Genomic DNA, 23,278 nt, shown 5'->3' on the forward strand with positions numbered 1-23,278 from the left:
ACTAGGAATTCCTTAATCACTAGTGGTTTAGGATTTTGAAAACCTTACTAAACTTTAAAATATCTGGCACATCACCTTGAAGTATATAAAACATCCAAAGATCAAATCTTTTTACTGTTAGACTGTACATCATGTTTGGATACAGTGAGAAGGCATAACCGATACTGTATTACTGTATCAGATCTGTATAACAGATTTCTTTTTGGAAAAGATTCTCATCTCTCGAAAGCCAGCACATTCTGTTCTCAGGCTCAATTTCACATAACCAAGTGCGTCTTCAAGCAGATCCAGGTGCCATAAGCCTACCTACCTGTTGTAGCTGTTATGCCACCGTACTCTGGGGACTGATTGCTAACGGGTGAAGGGGCAGAGGGCACTTCCACTGAGGTGGCAGATTTAGCTGGGGAGAATGGCACTGGGGAGGGAGTTGGAGGAGCTGGTTCACTCAAAATAATTTCTTCTCGTATTTCTGCTGCAGGATGAGAGAAAAATCACCAAATATAATCAAAGGCAGAGTCAAGAAACACTGAGAAACTAAAAAAAAAATCAACACAAGCAGTTAAGTTCTGTAGGTTGTATTTCAAGAAATGCATAGCAGGAATCACAAATATTTGAAAGTACTTCCATACACATTCAGCATTACAACCTTCAGTGTACCTTCATAGGACCTCTGTGCTGTTATTCCCATTGCATAGATAGGAAACTTGTGCACAGAGAGTTTAAGGCTTATATTCCTGTAATGTGCTATTAGACACCCAAAATTAGGAGTCATGCACTCCTACTCCTTCTAGAGACATTGGAAAGAAACAGGAATCTCCAGGGTATTCCAGTGGCTTTTGGTCACGACCTTCTTCATGGACTGAAGAGGATGACACTCTGGATAGTTGTAGCTGCTAAAGTTATGTGGAAAGTACACAAGGATAAACAATTTGTCAAAAAATCAAGAGGCTATGGCAGGCGAATGAATTAAATCATTCTTCTTCCTATAAATCTACAGAGTGACAAATTAAGCCATAGCTAAAATGAAGAACGGAACTTTCCAAAGGTGGCAAAGGGGTTTAACTTGCCAAAATTAATGGGAGATGCAAGGAAGGAAGATCACTGAGGACCCCCCATTACAAGGGGTTGCCTTGAGCAGAGAGACTAAAGGCAGTCTGCTCGCTTCTGTTCTGGCAAGGCAGTGTAGAGCGGAGCAGGACTCAGAGCTTGCTTCTGTACAGGCACTCAGATCGTAAGTACCAGAAACAGTAGCTTTCAGTTTTGTCTCTGTTCACTTCTCGTATCTCTCCCTCTAATTTAGACTGGTACAAATCCACTGATATCAATGACTTTATTCAGTGTTAAACTAAGGTGAGGAGAGTCAAGAATCAAGACTAGGTCCACTGAAATGCAACGATGGCTTAGACACATTGACTAAGGTAAAAGGTTCAGTACAAAAATCTTTTACCAAAACACAAAGTGTGTGCTTAGGGATGCAGTTTCAGCCATTCAGAATTACATCATGAAGCAGGCAGGCCTCTTTCAGAATGTATTTCAAATCATGACGGAACTGAGAAACTTTGCTCCTAGATGTACCTCATGGGGCTAGATGAAGGTAAAGAAATGTTCTAACACAGAAAATAGCGAATCCAGTGGAACAGAACAACATAAGATGAAAAACCCAACAAACTCACCTGTGCTTCCTTCTCCTTTCATTGCCCTCATTAGCTCATTAGCTCTCTCCTGACAATGAAGTGATTCTAGCAGGTACAATACGTAGTCATCGAACATCAAGTGAATAAGGTGAAAAGACCCTGGTAGTAAACAAAAAAAAAGTGCCATTGACTGCCTCAATATACTCTTTGAACCCACGATTACGGTATTCGACACAAACAGTACCAAGTAGGACTGCCTTCAGATCCTACTGCCACTGAAGTAGCTCTCTTACTCAAGCTGAGAGAGGTCAAAGTAAAATGGGACTCGCAAACTTTGTTCACTCCTGGATTTATACAGGCTTATATGACCAATTATTGTGATACAGGGTGCACAGAGCCTGCCTAACTGGAAGCTGGGACTTGGAAATTTCTTCTCCTACATTACCATTGAACAATTTAGACAATTACACTACAGTGGAATTGTTTCCTTTTATCTAAGGGACCAGATACAAGTTTCTGTCAGAAGCAGAATCCTGAATTGGCCGCCTTAGGGACACATTCTGGTATGCATTTTCTGAACTACTTGTGTCACTGGACAAATAAATGAGAGACTAATCAATAGGAAGGCAGAAACAACCTTCCACATTTCCTGATGGTATATGTCCAGTCTGTTGCCTGGACTGGATAAGACATCCATTAACCGCCAAACACAGAGGCATTAGCAGCAATTGTGGATGTCTTAAAGGGAAAAACTTGTGCCAAAGCTTTGCTCTGTCCTACTACTGCTCTGTATTTTCCTAATTATCAGTTTGAATCATATCAGCAGCAAAACATTTGACTTGTTTCTGTGCTTACTTCTGAAGATGCCCTCGATAATACCTCATAACTGCCATGATAGGAATGTGGAAAGCTTAAGGACTAAAGGATTAAAGAAATTAAGGGAAGAGTATGGACAACAGAAAATGTGAGGATAGAGTCAAAACACACTTTGAAAATTACTAGTAAAAGAAGATTACATAGCTAGCTATTAGCCACAAATCTTCAAGTAAGATTTGAGTACAGATGGAGAACTTCCTAATGTTGTTAGGAGGAAGGACTAGGAAATACTATGGACTACAGTAATGGAAATGAAGTTTAATAGCACACTGTAAGAAGTTCTGCCCTTAGAGATTTGTATCATCCTCTGATTTATATACTTCCTCTGTAGAAACAGAAGTATGGCACAAGGCACTGGTGAAACCTCAGTGAGAATATTGCATATAACTCTAGTCACCCATGTTCAACAAAAATTAGTACAAGTTGAAACTGGTATACAGAAGATTAACCGGAGGATGCAGGGAATGGATAATGGATTTTAAATGACTAAAAATGCCCCGCCTGGCTTCATTTTGCAGAAAGGAAGTGAGTTGCTTCTCATAATTTATAAGGATACATGTCAGGGATGGTGAAGAAATGTTTGCCCTAGAGCACACAGCCACAAAAATGGATATGTAAGAAGAGACCACAGATGCATTTCAGGGGAAAATTAGAGGAGCAAAGCATCAGAGCTGAGAGATTGTGTAGTGTCCTTCTGAAAGTAGTAACATTCATCTGCAGGGGAAGACTGACAAATATCAAGTTGGAATTTGGCCAGTTTATGCAATGGATGCCATTCACGGAGTACCTATAATAGTTCCAGACAGGATTTGATCATACAATGTTGATTTTTTAAAAAGCTCCTATGTTGATTTAGATTTGCATGGAATATTTAAACATGTTCATGTAAGTCACTAAATAACTCTGGCAAGTGCAAATGCAGTCAGCTTAAAATAATAGCCAGTCCAGTTTATACCAGACAAAGAGCATCAGATGAGAGGGAAAAAGAGATCAACTACTGCTAGACAAAACAAATGCCTCACCTGGAAGTGTTCCTTTTGAAATTCCATTACTCTATTTTGATGAAAAATACTTCCTTGGGAAAAAGACGCAACAAGTTTCAAATTCAATCACACTTCATAACGCTTGGTTTCTTCTCAGGAAAGTTAGGTTTATCTTTGCATACTAACTAGCTTTTATCACAACAAAGCACAGCCATCCCTACTCTAATTTCTGTACTCAAATATACTGTTGAAGGGCAGAAGAAGTGGTTTGAAAGGCCCTATGTCCTTATACCATTCTAGCTGGCACTTCAGCTTTCAAAGCGACTGAACATATTCTTTTTCTTTGTGACCTGTATGGTCTTTGTGTTTCATTCTCTCATTCCATGCCTGCATGGCTTCTGTTGTCACTGATGCGAGCTGAGCACGCACACTGGGAGGTGAACATGCACCTTTGTGTTCTTGGGCAAGGCAGCACAGAGTGAGGACGTACATGATTGCAACACCTTTGCTATGGGCAGGAAATCTTTGGCTGCTGGTGAACCTAAAGCATTCAGGTTTTTATCTCTTTCGCTATGTGTGGAAATCAAAATGGTAATAATTTTCCCCAGCCTTTCAAGGGTGAATAGTGATCTTCACTTAACTACTGCAGACAATTTGTTTTTAGAAATCTTTTGGGCTCAACTCTTGTTAAATAAAATCCTATTCAATTTAGCAGTACAATAAAGACAGAAGACCTGGCTGATCACCTTGTTACTGACCTAGGATTTCCCCACCGGAAACCTAGATTGTCAAGAATATCCACAAAATGCTCGCTCTTCTTCCGGCTACAGTATTTCAGTGGGAAGTTTCTATTGACTGTAGTTCAGTTAGTACTGCTAAGTACTTCCAAGGTAAGAAAAACAGGCCTAAATGTTGGCAAACTTCATATGCTGCTATAAAGCTCAGGGTACTTAGTGTTTCCCATCAAACTCCTTGCTCAGCTTTAATTTAAAATAGAAATTTTTAAGGAAATTTCCTTGCAGTTTCATAAAAATATTTGCAAGTGTGAACCCTAAACACTGAAATGACAAGAACCCAAGATTTGCTATTTTTAAATAAATCTTTGGTTTTGGGGGGGGTCTCATGCTTTGTTTTGAAAACTTGGGGTTGGCAATACTGAATGCAGCATTTAAAAACACTCCAGTGCCCTTGTCACTCTTTTGAATTTCTCTCTTCCTCCCCCATTATTTCTCCCACTGTGTATTTTTAAACTGTGCATAGAGTTCTTGAGCCCAGAATTTGCGTGAAAGACACTAGACAAACAAGTTGCTGGTACTGAATGAATGCAATATTTTTACATTTTTAAATGAGTCAAATGAAATGTAAGCTATAGAGAGAAACCAATATCAGGGCAGGCATTTCAGCTACACAGTGAATAGCTATTCAGCACGATGTACAATAATTTATTCTGTGTTTGCAAGCTACTGTTTTTCACATGAAACTGTTGGGCTCTTTCAAGTATATCTTTAAGTACTGAAATGGATCCAGCTGTGGCTGGCAAACCATACGCTTCTTGAGGAAAAGGTAACAAGTCATTGAAGAGACTGTCATTACAACAATAAATAGCATTTGGCTCTAGTTTTCAGGAGCTGACAAATCATTGCAATGATTACCCAGTTAATGTACAGTAAGTATCTGCAGCTATTACAGATGCTACATACAGCAATTATGTGTAAGTAGAAAAACAACAGTGAGATTTCCAGATCTGGAGAAAATCATGGAGCTTCTATTACTAGTTACTTTATAAACTGGATTCATTACCCAAACACTGCCACCAACTGTGCCTTTGATATGCATAGACAGGAAGGATGAGGGAGGGAGGCAGGCAGAGAAAAAAAGGGAGAGGGAGCGAGAGGAGCTTTTTTTTCCGCAAGGGATTGTTTCAACCTGCCCATGCCACTCTACTTAAAAGCTTTGCAGAATCAAATCTCTGTGCCAGCCAGTCCAGTGCCAGGTATTCCAACTTCTTCCAATCTGAATTCTGTATCATATATATCAAAGATAAAATAATGTTGTCCTGTATATAGTAAGGATCCCATCATTTAACACATTATTTTACTTTTTAAAAATATTATAGTCTGAACATCTGAGCATATATATTGTTTGAAGTGGAAAAAAAAGTTAAAAATCAGTCCACTGAAACAGTTCACAATGCAGAAAAAAATGAAAAACTTTTCATCTAAGACCAAAGGTATATAGATGTAAACATTTAGAATAGTAAAACAGTTTTTGTTTCTCTCCATAGAATGCATACTTAAATGCATACATTATTCTAAACGGCTAGAAGGAACTGTGTTAACACAGAAGGTTTCTGCCATCTAGCTCTAAACTGTTTACATTCAGGGATTACTCTTTTGGAACTTGCTCATCTCTAATTCATAAACAATGTGTCAAATGGCCTTCAGTGAAAAAGTAGCATCATTAATAAATTACTGTAAATTTGTGGCCATGGCTTAAATAACATCTAGGACGTTCTGGGGGAAACAAGGTAGGGATAGCCCAGGTTTCTGAATGATAGAATGAGGATATGTTTTTGGTGTCATTCTCCCCTTTGAAAACCTGAAGGCTCAGATGTCCTCCTGTCTCCACTGGCACTGCACCTGAGCAGGGAAAACTCCACCCTGTACAAATAAGGGTCAGAACAGGGACTGCATCAACACTTGTCACATCACCTCCCAGGAGGGAACCCACCTAGCAGGCTGCAGACCTCTACAGCTCAACAAATGATCATGTGGTTTCTATAAAGTGAAATAGTTTCAACAGAAAAGAGGAGAAAACCCTCCCACGGGACAAATCCTCTAGCCTGTTGATTAGAGATCTTGTTCTGGCAGTGATTAACACTGCTTCAAGACTGCTGAGGCAGGCAACTGTGGTCTAAGCACCAAAATGTGACAGATGCAAAATAATTCTTTTTTATTTTACTTTTTAAAAAACAAAGATTTCTGAATCTGTTGAAAATCCCAAACTCTCTCAGCTTCACACTGAGCACAATAGTTGTTTTTCTAAACTCTTGCATTGGCTACCAAATTGAAGAGCAGTGATCAATCCAGTTCTAATTATAACACTGCATACATATGAAAAACACATAAGCTATGACCTTTCTTTCCCTGTCATCACATATAAACATATAAAATTCATGTTCAAAGGTGCGTGTCCATGTAAGAAGATGACTCATGCATTAGTACACACAGATATACTCAGTGAACTAAAAAGACAAACCAAATAAACCCAAACAAACAAACAAACAAAAAAATCCCTCAAACCCCCAAACCCTACAAACTTAGCTGAGCAGTTAAAGTTCTCAAAAATGAGAAATTCAAGAGCCAAATTTATAATAGGGATAGCAGGTGTTATTTTGGTAGATCTGATATATTATATTGTGGTAGGTCCCAAACTCAAACCAATGAATAATTCTCAACATTCTCATTTACTTGCTACATGGCAAATTCTTAAATGTTTATGTTAATAGGTAAGGAATCACAGCTGAGGAGCACTGTACAGACTGTCCAGACAACTGGTGGTCTAATAACTATTTGAGGAATCTCTGTTTGATTAAAGATGTTTCAGTGATTGATGCTCTGAAACAGAGAATGCTTGATTAGATTACAAACATATCCTGAACACGAATAAAAATAATGCTGTACTGTGCAATTCAGTAGCAATAACATATCCTTGGGGGCAGTTTAATGCCAGCATTTCATGACTTGTAACAGCGCAACCTCAACACAGCACTAATGCAGGATAATTCTTCATTTGCTGGGTACCAGTGTGTTTCACAGGTTGAGATTATGTCTGCAGAGAGAAGCGTAGCAACACGAAGTGCTAGAACACAGAATTCAGCATTTATACAATACTCATGCAAAGGGATTTTTGGATACCGGAGAAAAGTATACTGTTAAGCAGCATCAGCTACTTTTATGCTCACAACAACAGGAAAAGCTGCAGTGACTCAAAGAGAAAAGGAGTTCTAGGGGAGGTGGAAAATAGGTGTGACCAGGACACTGGTGCTGAAAACACAAGCTGGCAGATGGAAATCATGATCATCTTGGGGATGTTCACCATCCTGATGTCTAATGGCAACTCACTAATACCTGTCTAGAAAACTCTTTACAATGGGAAGCCAACAGAAGTAGTTTCAGGTTAAAATAAAAATACAGGTCATATTGTGCCTATCTGATAGTATCTGAATTTATGCTATTAGATGGCTCTAAAAGCATAAAGGGCATCAAAGCTCAGCTGGCAGAAAACCTTGTTCGGTGCAGTGCCTTCATAAATTCATTCATTATTAATCTTCTACTAACATATTCAGACAAATGTGCAATTATGAAAATCAGCCCTCGTGCAAAACGTGGTCCCAAGTGACTGTGAATGTTCTCACTTTTGACATGGCAGTCCATTTTCAATCGTTCCTGGTTTTAGCTGATTTTAATCTGAATTGCTGGTATCCCAGCATTCAAGACAAAGCCCCCTTTGAAACTGTATAGAAACGCAACATGCTTTTTCATTTTAAAAGTGGAAGTCTGTTTTTCCACTCTGACTGAATTCTAAAAGAATGGAAAAGAATCTGTCCAGTGTATCGAATCACACTCATTTTGCAAAAACTATTTTAAAATGCTATGTCTTTTAAAAACTGAGCTGGCAAAGTGGTTCACTGGAGAGCTTTTTGTCCACTTCAGGCAAAGTCATCTCTCTTAGCATAACGTGGTCGGAACGATTTGGGTAACCAGCCTCACTTTGCACTGAAGTGCATTAGGGAATGCTCCTGTAAGCAACTCCTCCAGCTGACCTGTGACTGATAACTCCAGCTACTGGCTAACAGCAAACAGAAGGAAGCAGTAATGTTTTCAGCTCCCCCAGCTAGATCTTGAAGACAGACATCTGCCTGAGCATTACTTCCAAATGTCAGTAGCTCCAACTTTCTTTTTAATAGAGCTCTGGACATGTGAAAACCGGTTATGTTTTCACTTAAACAGTACATTACAAGCCAGGATACAGATTTTTTTTTTTAGTCTGTGGCATGCAACTATTACAACAAAATCAAAGTACCAAAGCTGGGTGCACTGTGCAAAGTCATGTCCCGAATCACTCGAGTGCCAAAACAGGACCACATCAGGAGGAACTGCTGAGCTACTTTCTTTAGAGAGCCTTGTCTCTTGGCAGCTACCTGCAAGAAAACAGATAGATGGAGAAATTTTTTATTTCTACTTCTTGATACAGCTGAATAATGCACATATTTGTCTTCTTTTTTAGTACTGACAAACCACTTAACATTATCTTTACATGAAAATAAACTCTAACATTTTTAAAAAACCAAAACAATGTTACACAGAAAACTGCCTTGTAACCATACACAACTTTCAGAAAGAGGAAATCATAAAGTATTATTCAACACCAAGACTGAATCTCAGTGAAAGGACTCCCAAAAAATTGATCTGATTTTCATCTTAACCTAATTACTTATGTGTTCATTATTGTTTCCTAGTCAAGGAAGCAATTTAAAATCAAGAATGCTTGATCTACACTGAAAATTTATATTAATATTTCAAATAAAATTTACTCTTGAATATAATTTTTTTTTCTTTCATGTTTTTATTTTTGTGAATTCACATAGTCATTTTACTAGGAACAATACTTTCCAGAAAGCACACTTTAGGCATCAATTCTTCAAAAATTTATTTACTATAGCCATATGTGAGTTAAAGAATTATGTTCATCCAATCAGCTAATAAAATTCATGTAAATTTCTTTATGAAAATTAACAGTTATGGCCTGAATTTCAAATTACATTCCACTCACTAAAAGAAAAGTTCCTCAAAACAATCAAAGTGTTTCAAGTAATTTGGGGAATTATCTGTTGTTTTCTGTATGCTTGCTTTTTTTTTTTTTTTTTTTACTTACATCTTAGCTTTAACAACTCGAATGAGGAGTTGAAATTCTAACAGAACATCCTAATACAAAGTACAGCTACTGACAGAAGTTAAAACAGTCATTCATACAGCTTCATACTCAACGTAAAATTATGGTGATGCCTGATCCCTTCTGAAAATATTTTTTAAAGATTTATTACTAACTTCCTGCATGTACTTAAATTAAAATAAAATATTCTATTATTTAAATTTGGTTTTAATTTAAAAATTATTTTTAAAAAATTATTGGTATCCTAAATCAGCTCAAAAGACAACATAAATGTGTCCTTGGCTGAATGGTAATGCAAACTTTCATCCTTACATTTGAACGTATATAAATGAATTAGCTAGCCTAAATATCTTTTCCATTAAAATCTTAAAAGGCCAGACTAGATTATGCTTTTATTTGCACTGTGTCATTAGGATGACTCTGAACTTATCTCTCCATAACTGTGAAATAGAGATTTGATTGGAAACCTCAGCCCTGTTCCATTCTTGAATATGGTCTTTTGGGACAGAACAGACAATGGCAGAATAAAGCAGAATCCTGAATGTAAGCAGGTGTCCATGAAAACTGGTGAGATTTTCCTCACTGCTGCTTTACTCCTGCTGATTACCCATGCCTGGCATTTTTTTTGCCTTTTTTTTTTCCTCCCCGAAAATTCTGACATAAATAGAGCTCATAATACACATCAGTAACTCAGGTCCTTAATCCTGCTACCAACCTTTACAACACATCTGTCCACCATGGAATCCAGCCACTCGATGTATGACTCAATGGGGGACTGCTCCTCCAGAAGGTGATCAAACTCTTGATACACTGGCAGACAAAAAATAGCCCACCTCAGTACTTGGATTTCATTTCAAACAAAAGAGAAACAAATCACAAAAAGCTGCCAATATTATCTCAAGTTTGTTGTGTTTTTTTATAATAGATTACTTAGCTATAACAATATATTGGTGCTGACCCAGTAAGTTTGCTTGGTCTCTTTTTTCTACTGAAAATGATGGAGTCATTGGAAGTGGTATTTTAATGTAAGCAAATCAGGGCCTATTGTTTAAAATGAATCTTTTAATTTAAGCTTTGGCTGTCTGGTGTGCCCAGAAGTGAAACATTTATAGTGTTCTCTATGCAGAGTGCAAAGCTAGGCCTTGACCCTGGTGATGAAAAAAGGTTATAAAATTGATTTAGAAATGCATGAAGAATCTTCTAAGCATCAAGTGGATGAGTATCGTTGATAGGGCTCTTATCTGTATAATGCTTTAGTTGCAAAAACATGATTTAACTGCTGCAAATCATCTATTTGCAATTCCGGAAACACACACAAAGAATTTCCATAAACTTCTTCAAAACAAATTGCTACCAATGCACAAATGCTATACTTAATTTATCAAGAAGAGTTTCAAAAAGCAAACTGTGTACTTTTTAACCTCTCCCAAATACACACATTCATATTCTAATACAGAAAGTAAAAACAACCAAGTCATCCAACTGCAGCTCTTAAAAATGCAAGTAGCTAGTTTATTTATGAGAATCAATGGCTGGAAGAGAGACACTCATGTGCTTTGACACCTTAAGAAGCTATTCTTCAATTCAGCTAAAAGAAAAGGCCTGGTAAGTCAAGAAGAAAGATACTCTCTACCTGCTGTGTTACAGGATGATCTCAATGTGCTATGCATTTCCATTTATGCTCAATTATAAATAACAGGAGGATGGAATTTCCCACCATAGGAAAGGTAGGGGGGAAGGTGGAGGAGGCGAAGCTTAGAGATGATAGCTAGAGAAGTGAGCGAGAGAGGCTATCTGACAATAACACAAGGAACAAGCTCCCTGGTCTCTAAATTGGATCAGCAAGGTGAGCAGGAATGCACACCCTTCACAACTGACTATAACTTTGTTCCACTTAGACTTGCAAAGGCTGGATGGTCAGAAACATTAGTTGGGGAAGAAGGGAAATAATGACGTTTGGGCCACCCTTATCTTGTTTCATTGTTTTATTGAATGGGCAACCTCCCTTTATTCAGAACAGGATCACAGAGAAATCTAAATGTTCTCTCCTTACCTGAGTATTTGGCTGGACAAAAACTGCCTGATACAACAGATGAAGTAATTTATATGCTGTGCAAAGAGGGGAGCAAGAGTGGAAAAACAAATCAGTTGCCTGCTTCGCCTCTGGAGCAATGCAACTGTATGCAACGACCTATTTGAGGAAAGTAACTGTTTAGCCTTTAGCACCTGTTAAAAATACCTCAGCAGGATCTGAGTAAGAAGGAATAAAGAAACCACGCTACCATAAATAAATAAAGAGACAGCTAACATACAAAGCAGGAAGGAGGTTCTCTTATACCCAGTGATTTTTCTGTTTCTCTCTAAGCTTGCTTATAGGCTTATAAACACTTTTTTTTCCACTTACAGTAGCTGAAAATCGTACTTTCTTGATTATTAACACCAAGAATGTGAAAGCAGGCCATAACTCCATGTCATACGAGTGATACAGAGTGTGACCTTTGAAAAGATCTTTGGCCAAGTAGAATAAACATCAAAGATGGGGGGTGGGAGATTCTAAGTTTTAGAGTAATCTCTATGTATATCTGCACATCTCAGTGGAATCTCATTTCATGATGAACATTCATACTAGGTTACCATTTCTAAGTAATTGCTTATTAGACAATGCAGGCTTAAAATATGGAAAAACGTGTTCAAAGCCATTAGCATTCAGGAAAATCCATTTGATTTTATTACACATAAGTTTGTTTTTAAATAGTTAGCACATATACGAAAAGCTTTCCTAAACAGTAAGGATTTTCCAAATGAGAGCCCAAACTGTTGCTGTTACTAGGGATTCTAACTTTGGGAACCCTCTTTTTTGGCCAGTTGGAGGATATTGGGTAGATACTGAAAACATAACAGATGACAGAAAGATGCACCCAGCTTCTGGACTCCAGTCTCACTGTATGCTACCTTCCTTGCTGCCACATCAAGTTTCTATCTCCTCAAAAAGGAACAGGGCCAATCAGGAAATGACTCAAGGGTTAAGAAGGAGAGAAAGAGTACCAAGCACCTCTCACTGGAAAACAGAGCTAACAGAGAATACAAAGCCTATTCTGGGGAGAAGACTTCTAGTGTTAACATGGTAGAACCAGTGCCAAAGTTAACCTTGTAGGGTCCAGTGAACGTGTGAAGGTGTCACCCCTTCTCTTCACAGCCACTCACTGAAAGAATTAGCCCACTAACAAACTACCCCTGCAGGGCGCCCACAAAGTGGTTGCCCAGGTTGCTCCCCATTAAGGCTGGTTCTGGATAAAAGATGACTGGTCCTCCTCAGGAGAGAGATGGCAATACAACAGGTAGGCTCACAGGGAAGTGAGGTTATGAATGATGCTAAAGACAAAGCCGGTCACTTCTGGTGCCTCAGAAGGACAGACTCAGCATGCTTAGGGGTACACCTAAACTTACAATCATGCACACTTGCTGGACAATGCAAGTTAAATTTTATTTTGCAAAAGATCTTGGACTCTAAAACCAATTTGCCAACATCTCCAAAGTCACTTTTCAGTTCATGCCCTTCACTATACTAAGCAGAGTCTATATTAGCCAATGAGCTTGCTCGATATGGGACTTCTTATAAAAGTTCAGGGTGAAAGCTTACCCCATCAAATGATCTTGTTTGTGAAAACACTGTATAAAATGTGGCCTTTTACAAATAAAAGTTTACAAGGGACTCAAATACACAACCACTTTAGCATCAAAGCCATTCGAAAGACAGCTGTCTTGCAATTCTACAGCAAGAGAGACTGGACTTTATCAGATTCAATGGTTAACTCATAGATCTAATTTGCTCAAGTTCCTGGAAAAAAATCTTCATGAATTTGAGTGCAAGTTTTGTGCCATTGGCTGTTCTGGATACTAGGCAGAAACTTAATAGAAGAGTGCCCAGTTCTATGCCTCAAAGACCCTGACAGGGCTTTGCCTTACATTTTGATAAATGTCTCTGTAATTATCTTAAGCCTCCAAGCAAACCAATGGCTACAAAAACAGTGTTACTTTCCCTGAGCTTTGTTTCCAGCAGGAAACCAAGTTCATTTGGCTTTATTTGAGGGTTCTGCTCTTACATTGTATGATGAGCTTTCTGTGTTCCTCCCGTGAGTCCTCCATAGTATAGAGAGTTTGTTTGGTAATGCTATTCAGATCCACATTCCTCCAGTCCTCCAGCATTTGAAATGTGATGTCTGCGCTGTGGATCACCGTTCTCGATGCCTGTAATCCAATCTATTCATTAGTTCATGGTTTATTAGGTTAAAAAATAGGCTTTATCCACTTTTACGCTTCCTTCATGAGGCTTTCTAAGTTGATTCTCCTCGTAGACCCCCACCCACCAGCTTGATGTCTTATGGACATAACAGGGCACTCTACAGAGAACTCCCAAGTCATTTTGACTACTTTAATCAACTGCAAGTATTTTGATTGTATTCACCACAAACCCTGATGAGCAACCCTAATCTGGTGGTGCTGTTGCTATATTCCTCAGTCTCCAACAGTGCTGTTGATTTTCTTGACCAACTTCAGTTCAAAACCAAAAAGCAACAAGAAAAATCAAGCCAAACCCAAACAAACCCCACTCTGGTTTGCACCCTCCCCTCTCCCAAACTATGAAGTCTCTCATTCTTCCCTCAGCCACATGAAAAGGTTAAACCTCATTTGCCTTCACATCAGATCTGCTTCTTGGCTGGTTGAGACAGGGGCCTGCTGCTGAAATTTGGGAGGATGGGCTGAGAGTAAAGGAAGTGACACAAGATTACGGTCATATAACACACACTAGATCTCTCTAAGTTAAGCAGAGATGATAACCCACACTAAGGTTATCAGCTTCCCCAAGGAAATGATGCATTTGAAGAGGTCTTCATGTAAATAAACTGTTTGATCCCAGGTTTGATGCAGAAGTTGTGGTCTCTATATCTTGATTTCCTCTGAATCTCTATGGACCTCCAAAGTTCAGTGATGATTCACTACATTTGGGGAAAGGTAGCATAGGTATCTCTGCCTCCACCACTAAAATAATGGAGACAGCAATCTACAAAGAAGTCCTTGCAGGAGTGGGGTTTTTTTCCCCCAGAGCTTCTTCTGTGACTTCATCAGTTACAAGGTTAACCTGGGGTGCTGGATACATACACCTTCCAAAAGTGGAGTTTCCAGTGTGATAGGGAAAACAAACTGTCTGCTCCAATACATGGGTGAAATGTCAATGAATTCAATGTGTTCTCCCCCTTTTTATCCTACACAGAATTTGGCCTCATCACTTTCTGATAGGTAGTTGCAATCTAAACTTAACTGGTGAAAAACAAACACTTCAGAGTAGTGTTCATATTCATTTGCCATGGTTGCAAGAGTATTTCTATTTAAAACCCCAGTGGTTCACATTTTTTGTTTTTTACTAATTTGCATTTGATTTATAATAGACAATTAGACGAGGGATTTATTGTCAGGCATATAGAAATTTCTCTTGCTTTGAAATAGACCTAATACAAACTGCTCTGAAATCAATAGAATGTCTCTCATTTATTTCCTGGAAATGAACCATCTCTTCAAATCAAATAATAATTTTGGTTCATAAAAGTATCCTGCTTAATTTAATGATAAGGGGTTGCCAGTTGTCTAGAAAAGCATTTTTTGCTGATTACTTTTTGATTTTTAAAAGACTGTCACAATAAATATTCAAGACAAACTGCTAACATGATCTCTTCCACTTTGAGCAAAGTCCAGCCTGCCAATTCATAAAATTATTTGAAAAGTCATTAAAAAATGATTCAGCAGACTTGGGTAACTGATATATTTACTTGGCAGAGATGATTCAGTGATGTCTGTCGCCGAAGTATTTGTGAGAATCTTCTGGACACTGCAGGAAAGAAGAGATACATATTTACATACTGTGCTAAATAAAGAAAATTACTTCTTAACACAGTAATTAAAATAAGAACCAAAAAAATATATCCAGTTTCCCATACAAGATTGTGGCTATACAAACTTCATTCAAATATCCCAGTTTTAACTTAGTTTAAACCTTGACCTAAAACCTTAAATCTGGATGCTCAATCAGTTTTACAGAGGCATATTACAAGCAATGATTTATAGATGCTGTGAATAATGAGATGACAAGAGAAATGTAGAGGACAATGAAAGAGCTTTGCTTGTTCAGCATAGCAAATTTTCTCTTGATACACAAAAGAACTGAAGACCAGAAAGAACTACTTAATAGAAAGAAAAATGTTGATGCAAGAAGCGGGCATAAAATAATGACAGCTACATTATCTGTGGAAATTAGAAAAGGATGCTAAATCTTAATGCAAATGAGTTTTGGAGGAGTCTTTTGACTGGACTAGCAGGACCTAAAAATCTGATACAGTTTCAGGTCGAATTTGATCAAAGTTTCTGAAAGCTATTATATGATGTACTAATATGCTATGGGGCAAGATGGCCCAGGAGGTACTTGACAGTCCTCCGCTCTCTTATAGCAATTTCCAAGTGATACGGGCCTTGTATTAACATATTTCCTATACCTGGAAAACAAACTTTAAAATGTTGTATGCTCATCTTTTGTCTGAAATCTGTGGCACAGGAACTGCAAACACGACCAAGGCTTGCAGTTACTCCTGTCGGTACGTCCACTGGCTGTGTACACTATCACAAATTCTGACGAGGAGGAAACAATTGCAGAAGCAACAAAGGCTCATGTAAAAGGTAGGATACACTCAAGTTTTTCCTTTTACTAAAATCTCCAAAGACTTGCAGAACTATCCAAACAGGCCTTAAACATGGCCACAGAGTAGGTTTTCCCTCTGCACTGTACATGGAGGCAGTTAAAAAGAACAGTTTGAGAATGATGAGAAAGTTCATTTGTCCATCTCTTTCTCTCTCCCTATAAGGTCAGAAAAGATTTTGCTGTTGCAGATTCTCGAGATTTTCGAGCTGACAAAGATGTGAAAAAGCATATTCTTAGTTCTGACTCTGTGGAACTTTAAAAATAAATCAGTAAACAGTGCAAAAAGCCCTGAAATTAGTTGTTCCAACTTACATCTTGACTGTTCCCAGTAAAATATACATCTAATTTTCCATGCTGATCAAAATAGTTAATCCTTCTCCTAAATTAGTTTTGTTTTGGTTTTTTTTTTTCCCCTTTAACTTTGTGGTGTGGAATTTAGTGCTCATGAAAGGCAAAGAACTGAGAGCCGTGAAATAAAGCAGGCTTTATCAATAGGTGATGTGCACTGCAGGCATCTACAAAGCACATCTGAAAAGGACTAGTGCCCTTTCCTGTGGTGACAGGGTAATTTGATCTCCTTCATTTTTAACTCTGGCACTTTTTTGAGTAAGGGCCTCAAGCTGTATTCAAATTGTGCTAGCCTAAAGGGTTGTTTAATAATTTCCTTTGCCTAATATCATCCCTAATATTTGCTTAATATCAACAAAATTAATTTCTTATCAGAATCCACAAGAAAGGAAAACCAATTCTTCTCATTTTGAGCAGTCCCTCATATCACTAAATGAAATTGGTTCTCATGAATAAGTAGAGATTGTAAGTGAATGCAATATTTATAATGCTGACATGTTTTAATTCCTAAAAGAACACTAATCTCACTTCCAATTAATTTGTAATCAATAAACACTATCCACATCCCAAGTTAACAGGAGACAGATTGGGCAATACATACATTCAAACTTAATATTTCGTAGGTTTTCTGGTAAATCGTGGAGAGCTACTTTCAGCCACTCATCCAGTTGCTTTGCAAACTTTCGGATCACCTGTGTCAAACTGAAAAGAGAAATCACTATATCTGAACAAGTTTATTCTGTGCTTTATATTATAAAAACTGTGAACATGTGAAGATTGTGAGTCAATTATTTACAACTCACTATTATGCAGAGTTGCTAACACGGTTTGTAGGTGTGAAGAAAAACTTCTGAAAACATTTGTAAGGAAAGGGAAACATATCACCACAATCAAGACCTCACAAAGAATGCAAGTCTCTGTATTGCACTGCTTTGATACTTACAAACACTTTTCTTAGCTTGAAATAAAATCATTCCCACTCTGTACAAACATAAAAACGTAAAATCAAAACTGTTTAAAGAAGGCAATAGATCAGGCTTTAGATTTCAGCTCAGCTGTGTCCACATTTATACAGATGTGCACAGAGATGTGCAAGTGAAGCAACAACCAACTGTGCTGCATGCTGAGCCAGTGAGTGGGTAATGACGGTGGGGAGGAATTTCCAGGCCAAGCCCACACAGGTGGGGGAAGCAGGGGCGGAGCAGGACCTGCCTGCTTAACTCTGCAGAGTACAGGAACTTTCCCAGACAAGTGAGATTTCTCTTCTCTTACTACTCTTTCCTGACGGCTCCATCATTTCCTGCTAAACCTGGTAGGCAGTTCATTCCGCCCTTCTTAGAACTGCTTAGTATTAAAAGACAGTTTTCAGGAGCAGTTGCAGGGCGTTGTGCAGGGGACTCTCACAGTTGGTTCTGCCAGACTGAGCTGTGCTGCCTATAGCAACACCCAAGATACACAAATGAGAGAGAGAAGAAAGATGCAAGGAACTTCCCCTCTTTCAGACAGGCAGCTTTTTCTGTTTGTACTCCTAACACACTGCACTGAGAACAGAGCTGGTAAAATAAACATGGCCATAGGCTGCTCTGCTCCACTAAGACACCTTAAGAGGACAAGGAATAGATGACAACTGCTGCACCCCCTAAAAAGTGGCTTTTCTGGACAGCCAATACTTGTTCCCAGGAAGTCCCTCAGAGGATTCTGGCTGAGTCAGCAAGATTTCCTTCAGGAGCTTCCATTGCAATGAGACCCTTCTTCACCCCCTCCAGTGCAGGCTATGGCTTAATAGCCACAATCTGGCCCTTTATATGCATTACAAAAGTCTATATTCACACTCAAGTCTCTCCTTATTTGCTATGAAAGAACTAAGCAGCTTGAGAAAAGGACTGCTGTTCTGTTTAATCCTTCCAATGAAATAGATTTGGGGGGGGCGGGGAGAGGTGGTGAGGGGCAAAGCCTGTAAAAACGTATATGTCTTATCAAGGAAAGTCCATGCTTATAACAGGTTTCTTGTGGAAAAAATACTTTGCCTGTACTTTAGCAGTTATGCAGTGTGCATAGGAGAGCAGAACATCATCTTGAAAACATTTGCAATGATAAAAGATGCTCTAAAATCTTGTGAGCCAAATACACACCACCAATAAGAAATCCTAGAGCAACATTCTTAACAAATTACTCAACCTCAGGAACACATCAGTCAAATAATACTAAAGGCGTACACATATATTTAGAAAAAGCATTTCCTGATACTCATATTAGGAAAATGAAGGGGGGAAAACAGGCTGACTGCCCTCAGTGATTACACTTTTTGCTGTGAACTGTTGATCTCTGTCCTGCTTTACCTATATAAACAAGACTTCTTAATATTAATAATGTGATCCTGAAATAAACATGTATCTGTTCTTCATAGTTGAGGATTTAAATTAAACCAGCTTGTCCAAGGCTTAACAAGTATGATCTTCATGTTTTATACTCCTGGCAGAGTGACAATTGGGTTCCAAGAGTGTATACAGAGGCAAATGCTTAGGTTTCTGTGCCTGAATAGGCATGTGAATATTTACAAACAGACCAGCCAGGTCAGCTCCTCTTGTCACTATAATTCAGAATACTGTTATGTTTTTATCCCACACTAGCAGAAAAGTGTCCAAAATTTTCAGAAGACTATGTGGCACTCTGCAGCCTGCAGATTTCTGACATTCCCTGAAAGCTGGGAAATGACTATCAGACTGATGTCAATAAACCAAGAAGAAGGTCGTATTCTTTATCACACAAAAAATAACAAGTTTTTCACAGCACAAGTCTTGGTAAAATCTGAATATTTCTTCATGAACATGTCAGCTTTTCAACTCCTTGGAGCTGACACTGTGATTTAAACTCAGGAAATGGGGTAGCAGCAAGCAGCTTTCTGAGAACAGGTGTCATTGTTGAAGAAAAGACATGTAACAAAGACAGCTGAGCTCAAAGTGGTCAGTGCTGCTAGCTGTACTGACCTGTCAGGTAATGCTTGTAGTACCGTTGGCATCAAAACTCCAGAAATTGCTTTGTACAGAATTGAATCACAAACTCCCACTATATTCACTACAGTTGAAGAACCCAATACAGGCAGCATATGAGGAGGCATCCCTTGCCAAAAGTGCAGAAGAAAACTTTGAACCTGAAATCACAAGAAGAAGCAGGGTTGTTTAAATTAATAATAATCAAAGGCTACAAACACCATTTTCTTTAAATATCCTGCTTACATAGCATTTGTTTCAGACCCAAAGCTGGATCAATGGTGTAAAACACAGGCAAGGCATGTTCCTTAACTAGGCAGGCTTATACTGTAACGCAGCACAAAATGGGATAATCAACCAAAGGGCAAGGAGACACTCTGAGTTGGTGACAGGGTGTCTTTGTGTTATTACAGGAGAGGACCCATGGAAACCACCGTATTTTTACATTCCATCAGTAGCTGGTGAGTGTAACTCTTTGGCTTCCACATGTCAAGCCTTTTTCTCTCTCTTTGCTCTCTGTCCCTGTATACAAAGGAATGCAATCTAGGACTTGGTGTAGGGAGCGAGAGGAGGACAGCACATGGCTTACAGGGGTCAATATACCATTTTCTGTCTTCATTTTGGAAAGAAACATTACACTTTTATATTTATTCTTTCCTCCACTATGAAGGAAAGAGGAGAAAGAATGGAGAAAGACAAAAAAAAAAATGGGGAGGAGACTGCAGACACAGTAAAATATACCTGTGAAAAATTTCATTTAGGAAGTAAAGGTTTACTCAGTGAACGATATGATCAGTTCTACAGGGGTCAGAATGCACCAGCATTCATAAATGATAAACTTTTGCACACAATTGTTACTGAAACAAGTAACCACACCAGGTGCAGTAAATAATATTTGTCATTTATATATTGTTGCTGCTCAGCCTCTTATCTGCCATTGATTCTGACAAACAGATCTCCTAACAAAATATAACATCCTGTTCTTAAGGAGGTATTCTGAGATTTATGCAGCAAAACTTCCTGAATATGTGTCACATATTTCTCTCACGTGGAAACATCTAGTCTGAGTACAATGACTTAAAAGAGTCTCAGCTTTAAAGCAGAAGAGTGTGAAAATCAAACAGTGAAAGGAAGCAGAGAATTTCTTGCCATTGTTCAGAAGGGAAAGTCAAAATACCAGTTTCCTTTGATTTTTTTCCAGGACCTGGATGTCATATTTGAATCCTGCCCTCAGCATCACTATAGATAGATTTGCTTTCCTGGACAACAGGCCTTCTTCACATGTAATATAAAACTGTTTGCATTTCAGTAACATTTAATTTTTCAGCTCTAATTATAGAGCTGTCTGCATGCACTGCCAGAAAACCTTCAGATTCAGTCAGATATGCAGCAGGTACAAACCTCATCCATCTCTAGTGGATCGCATCAACCACTGAGCAGTGTATGTGTTCCCAGCGGCACTGCAGTAAAACTGAGCAACTGGAGACTTCAGCTACAGCTTACTGGGATATCTGGGAGGCTGTAGGCCCCCCACTGCCTCGTGTCATTGTTACTAGACCAGCAAAGCCCACCATTTTGGCTGTGGCACCTGCCCTGTGTTTGTGCTGAGCACTCAAAGGAACTCCTTCAAACAGAGCTCAGTCCCATCTCGAAGTTTAGAAGAAGATGGTTGTGGACACAGTTCTTGAGTTGTAAGAACTGGATTGACCAACTTATCGTAAGGCTATATTGCTACCTTAATCTTGCTGGAGAATGGCAGAATTAAAATATTCCCGTTGCTTTCATTCCTCTATTCATACAGTGTTACAAGTGAGATTTAACACTATTGTCATATATTATATACACAGGTATATATTCATTACTCTTATTTATTATTATTATTCATTACTATATACATCATTACTATTATTCATTACTCATAAAAAGGATCAGCCACTGCAAAACCATAAGTTTGTAATATCACATTCAAAATAAGCTCTCAGATCCATTAATATCATATGTATCATTAAACTACAACTGTAGTTTCTAACCATACCTCATCAAAGTTTGCTCTTATTACAGTGTCTAGTATCCTCTGACAGTGAGTTCTATACATCATAATAAAGGTAGAAACCTGAAAAAGAATGAGAGGGAGACACACAAAAGATTATTCTACTTTAAGAAATCAGCTTTTAAAACTATTAAGAAATCAGCTTTTAAAACTATCAGAATATAGAGCACAAAAAGTAAGTTTTTTCTTATCTTACCTATGCACAATTGCAAAAATAATGAAATCGGTTAGTCTAGTTGGTTAGATTAGCTTTAAGATGAGTTTTCTTCTTAAAAGTAAATTCTCCCTTTGAATTCGTGTATTTTTCTATGTCAATGGGGATTCTTCAAATGTAAGAGCAAAAAGCCTCAGTGAGATCAAAGACGAGAATGTGGCCCTAATTAGGACATAAAGAACTATAAAACCCTATTCTTTTGCCCACTTTACATTGATACTACACATGTGAATAGCATCAGAAAACTATCAAGCTCAGCCAAGAGCAGTCAGAGCACTTCTGTCATATGTGCAGATACGATTCTTTTAATTTCCAGTCTAGAAAAATAAGAAATGCACCAAGTCCCTCTCTGCTCAAGAAAGCATCAGAACTGTTTTTCAGTTTGCCATCAAGTATGTTCGCAGATTAAAGAGATATAACATATTTGAAAACAGTTACTCTCAAACTCATCTGCTGTATGTAATGTAACTTTTTAAAAAAGTGTGCACAGGCTTTAGAAATATTGTACAGCTGATAGTGTCAGCTGCCTCTTTTAAGGGAAGATATTTCTTCCTATTATATGAAGCAATTAAGTCCCCCATAAATAAAGTCAAAGCATTATTAAACTTACTCTAATTTAAAGTCTTCATATTTTAGATAAAGCTTTCTTCCAGAGCAGGGGAAAAAAAAGCAAGACAAGCCAAGAAAAGATTTCCAAAGTGTTACCTTCTCCTCTGGCAGACTGGCTGGCAGATTTAGATCTTTGACATTTGGAAACTCTGGCAGTAACGTTCCCAGTTTGGATCGTGGTGAATACGCCACTGTCTGTTTGGTTACTTCTTTTTTTCCTGTTTCGTTCACCCAGGCTGCTCCTTTTTTAGAATACATCACATCATAATACTGGGAGTTTTCTTTCACTGCAATTCCATAATAATGGTACCTGATACATAGAGATGTATATTTGATAAAACATATTGTTTGAAAATTAAAAAAAAAAAGTGGGGGTAAGAGAAACTGATAATGCTAACAACTTCTACAGTACAACATACTGTGCAACAGTTGTATATTATTAACAAGCATTGATTCAGGAGCAGAACATTGCAGTAATATATTGGGCTTTCAATTTTCATTCCTTCTGGGAAAAGTAGCTCTCTTCAGAGTTAATAAAGTTGACTGTTGCAGGGCAGGGAAATAATGGACTTCTATTTTTTTTCTTGTTATACAAAAAAAAAAAAAGCATCTTAAAGCTACTTGTTGGCAAAGCTCTGCTGTGCAGCTGCTCCTTTAGTTTAGCAATTAGCAGAGGTACAGACCCTCTGGATTGTCCCTTCTGTTGTTACAGTGATTCTCACACTGTTGAGGGCTGGTCTGATCCCTGGAAAGCACAAGTCTTTATTGCAAATGAGTTGATCAGAAATGTTTCAAAAATCGAAAACACTTCAATGAAAAGAGAGGGTAGAAAAAGGCGTGTGTTGGAAAGCAATGAATGGTAGAAAATGTA

The 23,278-nt window shown here is 38.2% G+C and overlaps 1 protein-coding gene across 1 annotated transcript in view; it reads right to left on the reverse strand.

Annotated features, from left to right (window-relative positions):
• Positions 1 to 23,278, reverse strand: part of RFX4 (regulatory factor X4) — a 76,811-nt gene that overhangs the window by 21,832 nt on the left and 31,701 nt on the right. Inside the window, exons 6-15 of the mRNA XM_027786629.2 lie at positions 22,504 to 22,717; positions 21,570 to 21,647; positions 19,532 to 19,695; positions 17,146 to 17,246; positions 15,274 to 15,332; positions 13,552 to 13,696; positions 10,164 to 10,258; positions 8,579 to 8,696; positions 1,674 to 1,793; positions 311 to 472 (exon numbers count right to left, since the gene is read on the reverse strand). Coding sequence (XP_027642430.1) covers positions 311 to 472; positions 1,674 to 1,793; positions 8,579 to 8,696; positions 10,164 to 10,258; positions 13,552 to 13,696; positions 15,274 to 15,332; positions 17,146 to 17,246; positions 19,532 to 19,695; positions 21,570 to 21,647; positions 22,504 to 22,717 — 1,256 coding nt within the window. The remainder of the gene's footprint in view (positions 1 to 310; positions 473 to 1,673; positions 1,794 to 8,578; positions 8,697 to 10,163; positions 10,259 to 13,551; positions 13,697 to 15,273; positions 15,333 to 17,145; positions 17,247 to 19,531; positions 19,696 to 21,569; positions 21,648 to 22,503; positions 22,718 to 23,278) is intronic.

Source organism: Falco peregrinus, chromosome 6, assembly GCF_023634155.1.
Source record: "Falco peregrinus isolate bFalPer1 chromosome 6, bFalPer1.pri, whole genome shotgun sequence".
Lineage (NCBI taxonomy): Eukaryota > Metazoa > Chordata > Aves > Falconiformes > Falconidae > Falco > Falco peregrinus.